This window comes from Oryctolagus cuniculus, chromosome 1 (assembly GCF_964237555.1).
Source record: "Oryctolagus cuniculus chromosome 1, mOryCun1.1, whole genome shotgun sequence".
Classification (NCBI taxonomy): domain Eukaryota; kingdom Metazoa; phylum Chordata; class Mammalia; order Lagomorpha; family Leporidae; genus Oryctolagus; species Oryctolagus cuniculus.
Genome location: NC_091432.1, coordinates 225,746,255 through 225,763,858, shown reverse-complemented (window position 1 = coordinate 225,763,858; position 17,604 = coordinate 225,746,255). Strand labels below are relative to the sequence as shown.

General features: G+C 62.0%; 1 protein-coding gene across 17 annotated transcripts in view; it reads right to left on the bottom strand.

Annotated features, from left to right (window-relative positions):
• DAB2IP (DAB2 interacting protein) overlaps window positions 1-17,604 on the bottom strand; it is a 170,695-nt gene that overhangs the window by 20,455 nt on the left and 132,636 nt on the right. For 16 of the 17 annotated variants that reach the window (XM_051855568.2, XM_070056311.1, XM_070056281.1 and 13 more), the window contains 2 exons: window positions 2,476-2,629; window positions 264-362 (listed from right to left, as the gene is read on the bottom strand). In XM_051855568.2, coding sequence (XP_051711528.1) covers window positions 264-362; window positions 2,476-2,629 — 253 coding nt within the window. Of the gene's footprint in view, window positions 1-263; window positions 363-2,475; window positions 2,630-13,734; window positions 13,897-17,604 lie in introns of those variants that run through there. The other variant, XM_051855610.2, reaches the window with a different exon arrangement.

The window sequence follows — 17,604 nt, the reverse complement described above, 5'->3', positions numbered from 1 at the left end:
AGGCAGGATGAGATGGCCCAGCAGCTAGGGACAAGTGGGCACAGGGCTCCAGGCAGAAGGCTGCAGGGCCAGCTCCTCCTCCACGTGTAGCTTCAAGAACACAAGCCCAGAGCCTGGCCCAGCCTGGCCGAGTCAATCTCCTCGTTCAGGGCGCAAGAACATTGCCCACGCAGGCTGCTCCCATGCCAGCCCTCGCCCTCCTGCTGCCTCGTGTCTGTCTGACCTCCATCCCCCGTGCTTTGGCAAGAGAGGCACAGAACTACCTTGTTGGGGTGCACTGCTCGCCGCAGGTTCTCCATCCACTTATCCCGCTCGGCTGCTGACCGGCAGGAAAAGCACTTGCTTCCCGATGACGTGGTCACCTGTGGGGACAGGCAGGACGGCGTTACAGGGGGAGGGACCACGCAAGGCTGAGTGGCGACAGAAGACCTCCGGGGACTGTGGTCTCCACTGTGGCCTCAGGTAGGAGGCAGGACAAGGCCCTTGTTACCCCACAAGGTCACGTCCTGTAGGCAGTACACTGAGACCCAGGACCCGGAGCAAGCCAGCAGCAGGACGGCGGCCCCACCTGCAGCGTCAGGCTCCTGCTCCAGGCTCCTCAACCTTGCCTCGATGTCCTTTGGTCCAAACAGGAAAGCAGTTCCTGACCCCAACCTGCCTGTCCCTGAGACAGCGGCAGAGAAGGAACAGGGCCCCTGCCGGGTCACAGGGCAACGTGCAGCCCAAGGGGAGCTTCACTAAGGATACACGCACGGGGAGGTATGACAGGCACCTCAGCTGACCTTGTCGGAGGGTTCTCACTGGCCAAGCAACAGTGACGACGTTGGGACCTGAAGCCTAACGCAAAGCCGGCCTGCAGAGACGTCAACTGGGCTGTTCGGGTGCGCCGTGGGGTCACCCTGCCCTCCCTGCCTGCCTGACTCATCTCCCAGCCCCAGCTTGGACGTCTCTCCCAGGTGAGGGAGCCTGGCCCAGGCTGCTTCTGCAAGTCCCCACTGCCCCCGACACCAGGCCCAGGGCTCCCCTGGGGAAACCAGACTCCTTCCGCCGCACCTGCACACCCACAGCACCCCTGCTGTGAACAGGCGGACAGGCGTGTCTCAGGCCGGCCCCAGCAAGGAGGTAAGAGCCCGGATCAAGCCTGGCTTGGCCAGGAAGCCTGAACCAGAAAGGTCCGCCAGTGGGCACGGGTGTGGGATGGATGCCACCAGGCCAGGGGTGCCAGGAGGCTGATACGCTAGTCCCCAGAGGCTGCTCCTCTTTCTACCAGAGGTCCCCAAACTGTCAGGGGGGGTCGTCCCAGAAACAGGAAGACGACGCGAGGGACTGGAGAAGCAAGCAGAGGCTCCCAGGAACGCTGCTGGGCTTCGGCCTTGCTGGGTGACATCTGACAGCTTCTTGCCCTGCTGGGCCTGGTTCGCTACCTCCCGGGACAGACCGCACGGCAATCCCCGGGTAACACCCTGCCCTGGCTGCGTCAGAGAACAGGAGGAGCCCCCACTCTCCCGCACTGATTTGCGAGCGGAGGCAAGCAGGGTCTAAGACACAGGCTCTGGGGCTAAGCAGCTCCACACAGGCTTTCTTCATTCACGCTCACCCACTGGAGCCAGCAGCTCCACGGGCCAGCATGGAGAACAGCTGCTGGTCCATTTCCACACATCCCGGCCTCCCCAGCCCCAGCTCCCGCTGCACCAGGAACCCCAGCCACTGTCCCCCAGAGCGGGGGTGGGGGGGGAGGGGGCGGCAGCATTGCAGCCACCCTGTGGGGAGACCCCACCTCACAACCACCCTGTGGGGAGACCCCACCTCGCAACCACCCTGTGGGGAGACCCCACCTCGCAGCCACCCTGTGCGGGGGACCCCACCTCGCAGCCACCCTGTGCGGGAGACCCCACCTCGCAGCCACCCTGTGCGGGAGACCCCACCTCGCAGCCACCCTGTGGGGGACCCACCTCACAGCCACCCCGTGGGGGGACCCCACCTCGCAGCCACCCCGTGGGGGGACCCACCTCGCAGCCATCCTGTGCGGGAGACCCCACCTCGCAGCCACCCTGTGGGGGACCCACCTCGCAGCCACCCTGTGCGGGGGACCCACCTTGCAGCCACCCTGTGCGGGGGACCCACCTCGCAGCCACCCTGTGGGGGACCCACCTCGCAGCCACCCTGTGGGGGGACCCACCTCGCAGCCACCCCGTGGGGGGACCCACCTCGCAGCCATCCTGTGCGGGAGACCCCACCTCGCAGCCACCCTGTGGGGGGACCCACCTCGCAGCCACCCTGTGCGGGGGACCCACCTCGCAGCCACCCTGTGCGGGGCACCCACCTCGCAGCCACCCCGTGTGGGGCACCCACCCCGTGCGGGGCACCCACCTCGCAGCCACCCCGTGTGGGGCACCCACCTCGCAGCCACCCTGTGCGGGGCACCCACCTCGCAGCCACCCCGTGTGGGGCACCCACCCCGTGCGGGGCACCCACCTCGAAGCAGTAGTCCTGGCCCAGGATGCTGCTGTGCACCGGCTTGATGAGCACCTCCTCCTCCATGCTGAGGTCCAGCGCCTCCACCGCACTGCTGGGGCTGAGCAGGGACTCGTGGGAGCGGGACTCCTTCAGCCTGGGCATCAGATGGGACCTGGGGAGGTGGGCATTGGGAGGGTCAGGTGAGGACTGCCCCAGCCAGGGCCAAGCTCGCGCCACTCCCCAGCCCTACCCACCCCGTCCCTGTCCCCTCTCCCCTCCCCAGAGGCAGGGGCTCTCCCCTGAGTCTGTTCTCCCTTCCGTTTTAAGACAGATTGGGGCTGGGGAGGAAGCCACACCAAAGAGCTGGCTGGATGCAGAAAGCCTACAGGGCTCTGGCCCTTTCCCACTTCCTCTCCCTTTTGCCCCGGCCCTGTTCAAAACCAAAGCATTCACCGTGTCCTGGCACCTGTCCAGGGCACCACCGTCAACAGATTCCATCTCACACCCTGAGCCCTGCCCCACGCAAGGCAGGGGAGCCCCGGGGACCTCTTCCTGAACAGGACAGACAAGCTCAGAGCGGCGGGAAGGCTACACTCTGCACGGAACCTGAGATATGGAGCCGCCCTGGGGTCCTCGTGCAGGGGCTCAGGAGCCCAACACAGGCACAAGGAACAGCGGTAGCTGATGCCCCCTGGTACCCAAAGGGAGGCTGGGCCTGGACTGGTCCACTGCCCACTGTTCTGTGGCCCTGGGCAAGCCACTTCCCCTTCACACCTCGCCTTTCTCAGCGCATCGCATGGCACTTCTGACTGCACCTGCTGCATGGTTGGTAAAGTTCACGCCCGAGAGTGGATGTCCTCTTGCAGGGCCATCTGCATGAGCAGGGCCTGAGGAGCCCTCCTGCAGCCGGAGCACTGGCTGCTGGTACCCACGGCCCGCACCCCTGCAGCTGGCAAGGAACCTGCCCCACACTGGGCCCATGCAGACCTCCTTCTCCAGATACTCTCTGCCTTTGGCTCCTGGCCTCCCATGAGCCAAGGGCTCCATGTGACATGAAGACCCCACCTTCATGTCTGCCCGAGACTCAGGCCCCAACCTCCAGAGACTCGCGGCCTGGCAAGGTCACCAGACCCAGCCTTGCAAGGCACACATCCTGTACACCCATTTCCATGACTGCCCGGGGGGAGGGGACTGAGGCCCTGACTCTGGAAGGGCCCTGCCCAGAAGGCCTCCCAGGCTGAAGGACACCCCCCACCCCCACACCTCCATGGCAATGCCCCTTTCCCCATGCCCCTCCCCCACCATGGGATCCGGGGTTTTGTGTTAGGCGCGGTGAAGGATCAGAGCTGGAAATTAAACCTTAGCCCTTGGACACTCACACAGTCCACCCTAGGAGACCCAGGCACCCTCCTCCCACTGGCTCTCTGGGCCCAGCACGAAGCTGGCCTCTGAAAGCTCTGAGAGAATGGACAGAACCAGAGGGAAGCTGGGGGACAGGCTGAGGCAGCTAGGAGCACCCCCAGGGAGCCCCCATGGAGCTCCCCAGCATGGCCCAGCCTGGGTGCTCCTGCTGCCCCACATCTCCCTGCCCCCACCACGTCCCAGTGCCCAGAGGAGCACGCCACACCGTTCCAGGTATGCAGACCCCCAATCCCTACTCAGACAGCCCTGCCTCCTCCCACCGCGGCACTGACCAATGCCACAGGCCAGTCTGCTTTCCCCTGGGCTGGGCCCGGGCAGCCTCCTCCCAGATGGGGCTCTGTACCTCACTGGAAAAGATGCCTGACCTCAGACGCCAGCCAGGCTGTCACCTGCCTGGCATGGGGTGGGACCCACTGCCCCTAGGCCTGAGGTCCTAGACCAAAATCACAGCCCATGGACTCCGATCAGGCTGCATTCCGGCCCAGCCTGGGAAACCCTGCCAGGTAGGGACGCTGAGAGCCAGGGTGGAAGGGGCAGGGACCCAGGAATAGGAAGGGAGGAGCCGGTGAGCTGAGGCGGCCTCCTGCCTCAGGCATCCTAGCACACTTGGCCTGGGGGGGAAGATGGGTGGGCATGGTGCAGACAAGCGGACCTGCCCAAGGGGCCTTGCTCCTGCAGCCCAACAAGCCCAGGCCAAACCCCCAAACCGCCCGAGCCTGGGGCCTGTGGCTGCAGATCCCTCCCCTTCCTTCCCCACCATCCTGTCCCACAAACACGCCCCAGCTGGCCCGGGTGCCGTGGGAAGGCTGCTGGTGGAACAGAGGGCCGTGGGAAGCTCAGGGCCCTTCAGGAGCCCTAGCTCGGCCTGGCCCAGCAGGCTGCAGCTGGGCAGCCTGGCGCTCCCACGCCCTCTCCACGGGCTGCTTCCAGCCCTGCAGGTCAAGCTCACTGGGAGGAAGAACCGGGCAGCTCCTGGATGGGGGAGGCAGGAGCCTCTGCTCTCTGAGGTGTGCATACAACTCCTGATCACTGGGGAGTCTCCTTGCCAGCTCTCTGCCTACCAGGCCCGGACACACAGCATCCTGCGTCCTCACCCCAGCTGGGTCCAGAGACTATGGTGACCCAGCTCAGAAGAGAAAATGGACCTTTGGTCGCTTCCTGGACCCTGCAGGACCACCGCATGGCCCAAAGTCCACCTCTCAAGGAAGCCCTGTCCCGTGTCCATAGCACCCCCGGCCGGTCTACGCCAAGGCAGGCATTCACCCTACCCCCCCCCCCGCTTCGGCTCAGGCCAGGGTGGTTGGGCCACTTCCTTTCCCATCTCCAGCCACTGCCTCACCAGGGACAGAGCCCGTCGGAGGGAGGAAGGGGAACAGACACCAAGGCTGCCCCAGCTCAGCACGGCCTCTACCTGAGAAGCTGGGGCCCAGGGGGGTGACAGCAGGTGCTCCACCTCGCCTTGCTCCCACTCCACTCTCAGGAGAGGTCTAGCAGGTGGAGGTGGCCACCTCCACTCAGCGCAGTGTGGGCATCCACGTGGTCACTGGCACGCTGTCTTTCATTTCAGGGGGACACCAGCCTACCGGGGGTCTTCATGAGCCCACTCATTTTACAGCACGGCTACGTGGGCCCAGGGAGGAGTCAGTCTCTCCATCTGCCCGGGGACGTTGCTGAGACGGGGACACAGTGGGGCCCCATGAGCTGCCTTCTGTGCTATGGGATCTAGGGCTGACGCCATGGACGTAGGACCTCTGCCCTCCCCAGCCCAGGGTTCAGAAAGGAGAGAGAAGGCGGCTCAGTGCACGGCCTCCCCCACGCCCAGCTCAGTCTTGACCTCCTGTGGCCCGTGGGATCCACAGCCTCGGTCAGCTCAGTGAGGCGGCACCAAGGAGGATAAAAGGCCCTCACCTGGGGGCGTCCTCCCCCGCACATGACCACACACCCAGGCCTGGGCTCCCACTCCTTACACCCACGGGGCTGGGTCACATCTCCCCATCAGGTCCGGCTCTCCAGCCACACGCCTGTCCCCTCACCAAGGCAGAGCCAGTGCCCCTGGGTCGCCCGAACCATCACTCACACCACCCTACAGAATCTTTGCAAACCCAGGACACAGCTGAGTTCACTCCTGCGGTACGGGGGAGAAACTGAGGCCCTTTTACGCCTAGTGTCCCTGTCACACTGCAGCCTGAAGAGGCGGCGGGATTCTCGCCACAGATGGACGTGCTGGTCACGAGCAGGTGCAGAAGCCGCCACGTTGAGACCCGGGCGGCAGCCTTTCCCAGACCTCTGAGCCGCGGTAGGGCAAGCAGGGCCTCAAGACCACGGATTCTGCTCTAACCTTGGCCCTTAGCACCTGGGACCAGCGCCTGATCCTGACGGCCTGCTGGGCTCCTCCAGCCCAGGGACGGTGAGCCTCTCGCGCAGGCCTCTGGACATCCACTGTACCGTCTGCCCTAGTCCTTCCCAATCTCCAACACCAGCATCAGTGTCTCTTCTTCCATGAAGCCTTCCTGGACTCCCTGAACAAACAGTGACATTCATCAGGCTGGGGTGGGAAGGTCTGTCACAGAGCTGTCTCCTGACCAGGATCTGATTCAGAGCCTCAGAGTTCTTAGACCAAAGTCCCAGTACCCTAGCAACTGAGAGCCACCAAGCCTAGAGGGGAGAGATCGGCCTGAGCCCTGGTGACACAGTTGTGCCCTGGGAGAAGAGACAGAGCAGCCCTGTGACTTTTACCCCAGAACCTCGGGAACACCCCTGCCCCAGGCAGCTCACCCCTCCCTCAGTAGCTGCACCTGCTCCCCACCCCCAGCCCAGACAGACACCACCAATTCTCTGGCATCCAGCAGCCCTCGGGGACCACAGGTCCTGGAGTCCCTGCCCTTCTCTCTGCAAACTGAGTCTGCTCCGTGGCACAGGAGCCTATGGAATCCGCACACCTCCCAGGAGGAAGCGGGCTGCCCTGCGACTCCCAGGTCCCACACGGGGCAGCCAAGGCTGCAGGCTAGTGTTGCCTGCCCTGGACTCCAGCGCTGCCTACAGCTGGTCTGGCCAGGGTCCGGGGCAGCACTTCCCTGGGACACGCCTCTCATCAGCACACAGCCTCACTCTCGCTCCCCTCACCTGCAGGATCATGCAGTCCCAGGTGGCTCAAGCTGGTGGTTGAGCCCCACCTGAAATGCCTCTTGCCACACACCCTGGCGAGTGACCTGGACATCCCCAACTGCTCAGTGACTGGGCCAGGGACTCCACCTCCTGGGGTCCTGGGCCCGGCTGCTTCTTCGGCCTACTCCCCCTTTCCCTCCACTTCAGAGCCAGCCTGATGCCCCCAGCGGGATGCCGGGCGGCTCATAACCAAGTCACTGGAGTCCCACCCATGCCAAGATTGCCTGCCTGCCACCCCCTCCACCTGCTTCATTCTCACAGGCACCCCCTGGGGACTGAGGTGGCGCAGCTCAGACAGCCGAGGGCTTGCCTGTGCCCTCACGACTAGCGAGCGGCCGACTGGGGCGGACTCCCTTAGCACAGCCTGGCCGGGAAGGTCCATGGCCAGGCTGACTGCACACTGTGACCTGCCCACCCCAGGACACGTGGGCACGGGCACGGGTGGAGCTGCTGTCGGAGGCAGAGCCAGGCCCCAACAGCAGCTCATTGTGAGGCCTGGGCAGCAGAACAAGGGGACAGTGTCCCGGCTCCTGGGGCACAGCCTTGTCTGATAGCCTCCCAGCCAATCCACATACTGTTTTTTTTCAACTGTGAGCCTTTTTTCTCTTAAAAGGTTAGTGACACAGAAGCCCAGCAAATGCTCCATTATCTCAAGGAGGGAGGGGGCCCCTAAACGGAGCCTGCAATAATCACAAAGCCCTACTTGACACAGAGAAACTGTCCTCAGCCCTGGGTGCAGGAGTTGAGAGTGGGGCTCTTTAGCCTGGAGAGTAAGGGGCTCGGGTCACCTTGCAAATCTCACAAGCGCGCAGGGGCTGCCCTACGTGGCCTTGAAGGGCAGGGCTAGGGCTAGGAGAGACAGTTCCAGCTCAGTCGCACTTGTCCCTAAAGTGGATGTGCGGGAGCTGGGGAGGCCCACTGATGACTTGCCATGGGTGGGTGGGGGGAGGCCTGCAGGCCAGCTGCTGCGTGCAGACAGGCATGGAGTGAGCCCCAGGAACACACTCGCACACAGGTGTGCGCCAAAGAGCACACCACAGGAATGCCACGTGGAGCTGCAAACAGGCAGGACGACGGAGGGTCCAGTGCCCAGCTGTATGAGCAAGCCCACTCTCTATTTCTTATAAAACATACAACCTGGGGTCAGCATGTGGTGTAGAGGGTAAAGCCGCCGCGTGTGACACCAGCAGCCCACATGGGTGCTGGTGTGTGTCCCAGCGGCTCTGCTTCCAGTCCAGCTCTCTGCTAATGGTCTGGGAAGGCAGTGGAAGATGACCCAAGTGTTTGAGCCCCTGCCACCGACAAGGGAGACCGGAATGAAGATCCTGGTTTCAGCCTGGCCCAGCCCTGGCTGTTGCGGCCATCTGGGGAATGAACCAGCAGATGGAAGAGTCTCTGTCTCTCTCCTCTCTCTCTCTCTAACCCTGTAACTCTGCCTTTAAAATGAATAAACTCTTAAAAACCACCACCGCCACCAGCACCACCACGGGCACTTCCAGCCACTCAGCTCTGGGCCTCGGTCCTCAGCTACCCCATCTGGGAGCGTGGATGACGACACGCCTTCCTCACAGCGTTGTTCTAGGGATCAGATGAGATGCCCACGAAGCAGAGTAAGTGCTGCTGGTCACGGAACGTGTGGCCTTTCTGTTCCTGTCACCCACTGTATGGTCCACGGGGCACTCCAGGGGCCAGAGGTGTCACTGTCAGGAAAGGTTACACGTCTGGCCGGGAGTGACGGGATTGCACTTCCCAGTGTTCCCAGTCCTACCCGCTGAAAACTCACATTCTTTGCTTTCTCCATGCCTTCCTTTCCCTACCTGCAACATGTGGACCCGTCACCTCTGCCCAAAACGCTCTGGGATGCCTCACAGTTAAGAAGCCAACATAAGGGGAGTGAGGGGGGGAAAGGTGATCTGGGGCGGGCAGAAGACCCCAGCGAGGGGGCCACTCTGGGCACTGCAGTCCCCGGCCCCAGAGCTCGTGTGGTCCAAAGCCATTGCCCGCTGCCTACTACCACCACCAAGCCTGGAAGTGGGAGAAACCCTGGACAAGGTTGGTTTCTGCAGAGTCAGTGCCCCGAAGGCTGGCGGCCCCACCAATTCAGGAGTCAGAACCTCAGTGAACACCCCCCCCAGGCCCCAGGCAGGCCGGTGCACGCCCAGCACCCCTGCCTGTCACAGCAGGAGGAGCAGGGCTGGAAACCCTGCCAGTCAGGCCAAGGGCCCTGGCCTCCTGGACTGGACACCCAGCGCTGTCTTGCCCCACGGGCCTGGGAACCGCAGCTGAGAAGGCCAGCAGTGCTCACTCCTGGCCCAGCTGGGGTCCCACGGGAAGGGAGAAGCATGCAGCTGCCTGGTGGCCCCCAGGGCCATGGGAAGACAGAGCCTGTCCTAAAAAGGCAGGGAGGCTGGCTGCCCTGCCTGGGAAGGCGTCCCGGGATGACAGGGCCCTGGGACATGCTCCCTTCTCAGCCTAAGGCAAGGGGCAGGTCCTCGAAGAGTCCCCAGGAAGCAGGGTGACGCCCGCATGCACTCACTGAACCCTGGCCTCCCGGCCCTCCCTCTGGCCTTGGGAACCCCACACTGCAGGGCTCGGCTAGCAGAGGAGGGTCCGTACCCTGGCACAGGCTTATCGCTTGCTACGGCTACTGAAGTGTCCAGTGTGTGCTGACTGAACGAGTGACACTGGGGCCGTCTGCACCTAACCGCTGCTTCCTATGCACCTGCTGCTCACCGGCTGAGTGACAGGTGCTCTTGGCAGAGCCCACACAGCGTCTCTCAACGGCGCTGCACAGAAGGCAGGGCTGCCCGGTAGAGAGGAAAGGCAGGAAGGGTCTTGGAATCGGGGCCGACCAGTTGCTTTCGGGGCAACTTTCCCACACACACCCCCAGTTAACGCACAGGCTGGTGAAGGAAGCTTTAGGGTACTCTCTGTCCTACTGCCGGATGAGGAGTGGCTTGATGGGGTCACGCAGTCCAGAGATGAAAGCTGGGGTCCTAACAGCCTGACCACCCGCTGTTGGACAGTGCTGGCATCTCCCTCCTGCTGGGCCAGGTCTAGTGACCCGGCAAGGGCCTGTCCCTTGAGAGGAGAGTCTGGCCAATAAGTATTGCTCCACCTTTAATCTGCCTGTGACCTCGGGGCCCACTCCCCTCTTCCCCTGAACCCACAGTGCTGACCAAGTATCTGTCCTGTACCAGGCTGCCACGTCCTCGCGTGCTGAGCTCCTGCGGAGAAGGCCAACACCCTCCACACCAGCGGCGCACACGCTGTCACCACCACTGCTTCTGTCACGGCTTCCAGCACTGTCCCCACCACATCCACCCAGACTCACACCATGGCAGCGCCTCATTGCTTCCCTGAGGCTGGGGGAGGAGGGGTCCCTGAACAGGAGGCAGCCTCCAGCACCCCGAGAGACCCCGCCCGCCTCCCCCAGCAGGATGGGGTTTTCAAAACACATTCATGAGTGCTGCTGCCCCACCATATCCTATTTCTTGCCTTTTTTGGGGGGGTGGGGGCTACATTGAGAGAAGAAACAAAAAAACTTTCCATCTAATCCCCCAAGTCATTCTGCAGCCTGAATAATTTCGGGTTTTAATCAATAGCTGTCAGACTTGTCAAATTACTTTGGGGACCGCAAAGCAGTTTTTAAACATTCATAAACCTCAGTAGAACAGAGAAATGCCCTGAATTTTAAAAGAAAACCCAAGGAACACTCATTGAATAGCATGAGATTTGGGCAAATCCAAAGTGAGGTGAGGGCCAGGCGTGCCCCCGCTTCTGAGCTCAGACAGCTCTCTAGCTACTCTCTGGGCCCAGGACAAAGTGCCAGGGTTAGCCTAGCCACTCAGAGATCTTGGGGGGAAGGGGCACCCTTAACCTAAGCCCTCCTCTACCTCCTCAGTCCCAGGAAAGAGCCCACCCCACCCCACTCCTGCCCCAGCACCAGAGGCTCTGACCCCGGCCGCACCTTCAGTGACCTTGCTGCCGGGGACTCCAGCACACGCAGGCCCCCCTGGCCGCAGCCTATGGGCCGGCCTCGTCCTGCCACCTGCCTGGGTCTCCACTGGGACGGCTCCTGAGAACGGGTCAAGGCCCTGGCCGCAGAGTTCCCTCCTCCACCGCTCAGTCTGTGCCTGCCTCCTCCTCCCCTCCACGTGAGCACAGCTCAGTGTTCAGCTCACAGCAGCCGCTGGCCTCGGTGACCAGGCCACCCGTGGTTCCCCACCTCCAACAGCTGCCTCGGGGCAGTAAGGAAATAAAACACAAAGGAGCTGAAAACCAAGTACTGCCATTCCCCAGGAAGTGGCTTCTCTGGGGCTTATCTAATTCCTCCCAGGTCCCCGCTGCCAGGAAGCCCTCCTGGGCTCATGCTGGCCCCTCCCCAGACTGTGAGGCAGAGGCAGCACCCGCTCCAGTGCCATCTCCTCCACCCATGACCCGGTGCCTACTTAATTAACTAAGGTGGTGATTCAGTTTTCTCATCTACAAAATGGGGCCAGTCGCAGCTGCAGGGTCACCTGACCTGCAGTGAGTTCTGGAAATGGAGCCCCTGTGATAAGCCCGGCCCGCCCCAGGCCCACCCAGGCAGCCCTGCCTTACCCGCACACCCAGCACTTCCTGGGCCTCTCCTGGGTTCTGCCTGGGCCCACTGACATTCCTAAGCTGCCTCTCACTCGCCCCGACAGCAGACCCTTCCCACCTATCCGTCAGCTGCTCACCTGCTCCACCCCACCTGCACGAGCAGGCGCCAGAGTCCAAGCCGTCTTGAGCAGGTGCCTCAACACCCCCCACTCAAGGAGAGAGACACATGAGAAACAAACCCAGGCAGCCGAGACTCCTCCCCAGCCCCACTGCCTCTTCGATCCCAGCCACCATTTGGTATGGAGGGGCTCTGTGGCCCCACAGGGCCCCCGGGCCAAGGAGCATGGGCCTCCCCTCCCTGCACTGCAGCTTTCCCACCTGTCAAACGGAGCGCCCTGACCTGGGCCAGAATTTGAGGATTTGTGGTTTTCGCAGCCACCAGTACGCCAGCCAAGGAGCTGAGGGTCTGGGAGTCCCAGCAGGACACCAGAGCTGCTGCTCCCCAGACCATAACCACCAGAGACAACCAGAAGGGGTTAACAAGAGCAAACCACAAGAGAGGGCAGCTACCAGCAGGCCATGGGCTCCCAGGCCATCGGCAAGGGCAGAACACGGAGAAGTGTGGCGAAGAAAACCAGTGATGGCACTCAGGCAGCTACTCACCGGCCCCAGGCCGCTGCTGGCCCAAACCCCCCAGGAAGTGCAGGGGGCAGGCACGGGCTCTGCACTGAGCAGGTCACGCCTGCGACCCGACCCTCACGCAGCTAACTACAGTTAAGGAAACAGGCTCAGAGGCCTAAGGCCAGAGAGTGTGCCGGACTCCAGAGCTTTCCCCACATTCCACGCTGGCTGATTCCAGGCTGAGCCAGTCCTGTTCGTCATGTGCTACCCGCACTGAGAGATTTCAACGGCTGAAAGACAGATCCTCAAAACACAGCTCCAGCGCTCCCGACCTTGCCACACCTGGCCTGCTGGGCCCAGCCAGCTCCGGTCGTGGCGGGCTGCCCACCTACAACTCGCCCGGCAGCTGCGGTCTCCTTACCTGGCTATGCCTGGCTCAAAGGCCACCCTCTCCAAAAACTTCCCAGCAGAACCAGTGACCACCTCCAGGGTCCCCCCACAAGTACACAAGAAAGTGAGGCTGAGAGGTCAAGCAGCCGGCCCACATCACCGTCCACAGGGACAAGGGCGGGCCACGTGGCCCAGCACCTGGGCTCCAACTCCCAACTCTTCACTGAAAATCGGTGTGACCCAATGTGCCAACCGTTAAGCAAGTACAGAAACCCTGGGGCCACCCTGGGTACCGAGCCCTGGCCTTGGTCAGGTGAAAAGGCGAGGACGCGTAGCTGGTGGGCAGCCTGCCCACCCCCAGCCCCCGTAGCGAGGACAGCGAGGACCAGCCGGCACCAAGACGTCGCTGAAACAAGGCAGATCCTTCCTGCATCTCTAGACACCGGGACCGCTCTTTGGACAACTCCACCACATCAAAGCGACCTGGCTCCTGACGATCATTCCAAACATCTGAGCTGGAGCCAAAACATACTCCAGGCCCGGACACAACCTTCCCAGCCTCCCACCCCCGCCCCCCGGCCCGAAGGATCAGAGGGCAGATATAGGAAGGGAGAAGGAGAAAGACGCAAAGTTGCAGCCAGGAGCTGCCGTGGAGTAGGCACGGCCCCCAAACCCCAGGGCAGCCCCACCCAGCCCAGCTGAGCCTAGAGTGCAGTGGCTGGGAGCAGAGGCCAGAAAGCTGGGTGTTTGTTAGCGGGCATTTCCCGGTCCTAGCGGCCCACCTTGTTTGAAAAAGGAAGGGCAACAGCACTCAAGGGCAACAGCACTCCCCTCGCTGTCCCGCTTCTCGGGAGGACCGTCCCGATGCCGATGCCTCGTCAATTCCCTGCGCCAGTGGCACCCCAAGCAGCTCCACCTCCCGCCCCACCCCCGCCCCCCTGACCAGGCACCTGTGACAGCCGCGCTGGGACCCGTGCCGCAGCTGCCCAGCTAGTTAGGGTCTCCCTGGGCCTGCAGGCTGGTAGGCAGCCCCGAGCCATGCAGCCTCACTCCTCCCCAGTCTCCCTCATTCCAGCCTCCGCTCAGACCACTCACCATCCCTCAGCTCAGCCACCAGGCTCACCAGGTGGGGGACACGGAGCGGCCAGGCCAGCCACCCGCCGTTCCCCACTGGCTCCAGCCAGTCCAGCCCCGCTCTGGTCCTAGACATCCCACTCCAGCCCTGTCCGCTGGGACTAATCATGGCTAGTTAAACAAAGGCTATGTTCCAACTCTGTAATGTGCTTTTAAAGGGCCAGTGTCCCACTTGGGCCTGCTGGGACTTAAAGGCACAGATCCTTTTTTTCTGTACAGGAAACAGGAAAGCAAAAATATATAAATAAGGCAAAAAACAAAACCTCAAGAGTTAGGAGATTAGTGGCCTTGGGCGTCTAAGAACGATTTCAGGCAAAAAATGACCATTAGTAAAAATCCAAATTTCACTTAAGGGTTTCAGAGAAGCTCAGACACAGCCCAATCGTAAGAGTAAGGTCAGAGTGGTGGCCGCTTCTGCCTCCCAGCTAGGTGCCAGGCCGGGCGCTCAGTACTGCAAAGCACAGGCAGGGAGCACTGTCACCCCCCTTCCAGAGGAACAGGCTGAGGCCAGCAGACGGGACTCAGCCCGCTGAGGTCGACCTGGGCCAGACTCCTTCTTCTACCCGCCTCCTTCCTGCCCTTACCAGGCCCACCTGTTCCACATCCGCCAGCATCTTTCTCTCCTGAGGGTAAAGGGGGTGAGAAAGAGGCATCATTTGTCATAGGTGCCCAAGCCCCGGGCTTTCAGTCTGAGCTTCAGGACCCTATGAGGTCGGCTGTCAGCTCCACCAACACGGGAAGACTAGAAATGATGCCTTATGAGGGACGCGAAAGGAGACAGACAAATGCTAGTAGCAGGAGACGGCCCAGGAAGGGGAGGCTGGGGGCAGGGGGACTTTGCAGCCAGGTCCTTCCCGTCCGGGCTGGGAGGCCAGAGGAGGCCGGTGAGGGAACCTGTCCGAGGCCAGGGCACAGGCAGGCGGCAGAGCCCTTCCTGCTGTCCAGAGCAATGGGCGAGGCCTGCCCAGCTGCTGCAGCAGCAGTGGGTAGGGGTTCTCAAGCCTGCCAGGGCTTCAGAACCTGGCCCCTAAAGCCCTCCAAGAAGAGTGGGCCAGTCTGGCAACAGGAGTGGTTGGGCTGACAGTCAGGGCTAAGGGGCTCTAACCCTAAGGCAGGGGCAGGGAACCATTTTTTCTGCCAAGGACTATTTAGATATTTATAACCTCACTTGTGGGCCATACAAAATTATCAACTAAAAATTTAGCCTGTGGGGCCAGCGCTATGGCACTGTGCCTGCAGTGCCAGCATCCCATACAGGCGCCAGTTCGTGTCCCAGCTGCTCTTCTTCCAATCCAGCTCTCTGTTGGTGGCCTGGGAAAGCAGTGGAGGATGGCCCAGGTGCTTGGGCCCCTGTAGCCATGTGGGAGACCTGGAAGAAGCTCCTGGCTTTGGATTGGTCCAGCGGATGGAAGACCTCTCTCTCTCTCCCCTTCTGTCTATAACTCTGCCTTTTGAATAAATAAATCCTTTAAAAAAAAAAAAAAGTAGCTTGCTACAGATTTACGGAATTTGGAGCCCTGGCTGTGGTTGCCTCTGCAGGGCCAGACCAAATAATCTCACAAGCCTAATATGGCCCACGATCTGGCTGTCCCCCACTCCTGCACTTAACAGAAAAGCCAAGGCCAGCTGGAGCCATGAGGCCGAACTCTGCAGGGCCACGCCACTCGAGGATTTACCCCCTCGTCTGTTTCTACAGAGCCTGAAGGTCAAACAATCTTCAAAATGCCCGGTGGTTAAGATCGGGGGCTCTGAAGCCAGACCGAGTTCAAATCTGGACTATGCACTCGCTTGCAGTCTGTTCGGTCTTGGACAACTCAGGTTACTTCTCTTAGGTCTCCCTCTGTTTCCTGCTCTGTACAATGGGAATACCAGACTTTGCTATCAGAGGGTGGTGGGAGGATTCTGTAACCGCCCGACTCAGCCAGGGAGCCAGGGCCTGCCTTCAGCAGGAAGCTGCCCCAGGATATGCCGGGAGGCACAAACAGGGAAGCACTTCCCGCGGAGCGACCCCGGGCACTGCAGTCCCCAGCCGCTTCTTTCTCAGGGCCTCAGCTGCTTTCTGTAACAGGACCCTTAGTGACCAGCGGGCCAGGCCACTCCTGCTACCCCCAGAGGGAGCCTGGGCAGCAGGCGACGAAGACAGAGACAGGCTGGGCTGCAGCCTGCACCCTCGGAAGCCTGAGAACAGCCTGCCTCGGCTGCCTAGCCCCGGCTGACTGAGCCCTGCTGGGAGGGAGGACGGCAGAGGGCCCAGAGCCGCCTCTGCAGGTGCAGCCCCTCTGCCCTCGCCTTCTGAGGCTCACCTGATCTCCCTGCTCCCCAGTGTCTCCCCAGGGGTGATCCAGTCCTGCTGCTTGGCCACGGGAGCTGTGTACCAGCTGCACAAGCTGTACAGACAGGCTCCTCCACCACGGGGATCCCCAGCGCGCGACAGGGCTCAGGGCTGCCTCCTCTGAACTTCCTGCAGCCTGCTCAGGCTGCTAAGCACAGGGGCGGGGCGGGGCGGGGCAGCAGAGGAGACAGGTGCTTGGGAGCAGGGGGAAAGCTCTAAGGCCCTGGCCACCATGCCCGAGAGCCAGCGGGAGACCAGGGTGCCTGAACCCCACCCTCACCGCCTCACCCACGGGGTCAGTGAGTCGGGACAGGAAGGCTGCAACTCGCACTGTGTTATTGAGCACCTGTCAGGTCGGAGCAAGTCCCTTCCCTTGCCTGGGCCTCGGGTACCTCACATACAAAATGAAGCAGCAGCCAAGTCCCCTGCAGACAGATGCGAAAACCCAAATGACTCAAAACATCTTAGTGTCATTCGGGCAGCACACTGAAAACCCACCAGGGGTCATCAGCCCCTAGGCTGCCCCCACCCCGCCACTCCCCAGGGCCAGCCCCAAAGCACTGGGGGCCGGAAAGGCCCTGGCTACCAGGAGAATCTGTAGAGGCTCTCAAACGTCTCAGGCAAAACATACAAAGGAGGCTTCCAGACAGGGGCCACTGGAGTGTGGAGAAGTGGAGCACCGCCCAGGAAAGCCCTTTGGAGCAAAGCAAGCTGCAGGATGCGCTCAGCGCGAGGCCTGGGACCAGGCACCGGGATGGTGGGGGAAAGAAGGGTCAGAAGACTCCACCTGAGTCAGAAAGAGTGCGACACACACAGGGCAGTGAGCAAGAAGAGAGCAAAGAGAGAGTGGAGAGAAAGGACCCAGCTGTTCCGTATCAGTTAGGGGGCTTCTTGGGGGGCCCGCCCAGCCATCCTGCACCAGCACCTCCGGGGGTTCTGTTAGGAGGATCCTGATGCATGGCCAAGGTTGAGATCCCCCCAGGTAAGCTGCTAGCAAACCGAAGCAAGTGGACAGCAAACATTTAAGCCCCTACCTGGCCCTCCCCTGCTCAGCTTCCCGGACCAGCCCAGCTCGTCACACACTTCTCTGTCCACAGCCTCCTTCTCACTCCCTCCTTCTGTTCAGCACACCTGTGGTCTTGACCCCATTGCTTCTCCTCATTCCTGCCACTCTGCCCAGGACAACCAGCGGCCCCTGCCATCCAAGCCCACTCTGGCCTCCTCCCCTCCAGGTGCCGGGGCTCCTCAGGCTCTGACCTTGGAGGCCTCTTCCTTAGCCAATACTTCCTTTGGCCACCTCACCCACTCCCACTCCCCCGGGCTCCCACCTCTGAGTTTGCATCTCCAGCCTCGTCTTGCTCTGAGCTCCAGACTCACATAGCTCAATGCCGGCCGGCCCCACATCTCCTCCAGGATGCCTCCCAGAATCTGAAACCTGAAATGTCCCACGTGGAGCGCGCCTGGCTGGCAGAGCTAGGAACCCTCCCTCCCTCATCTTC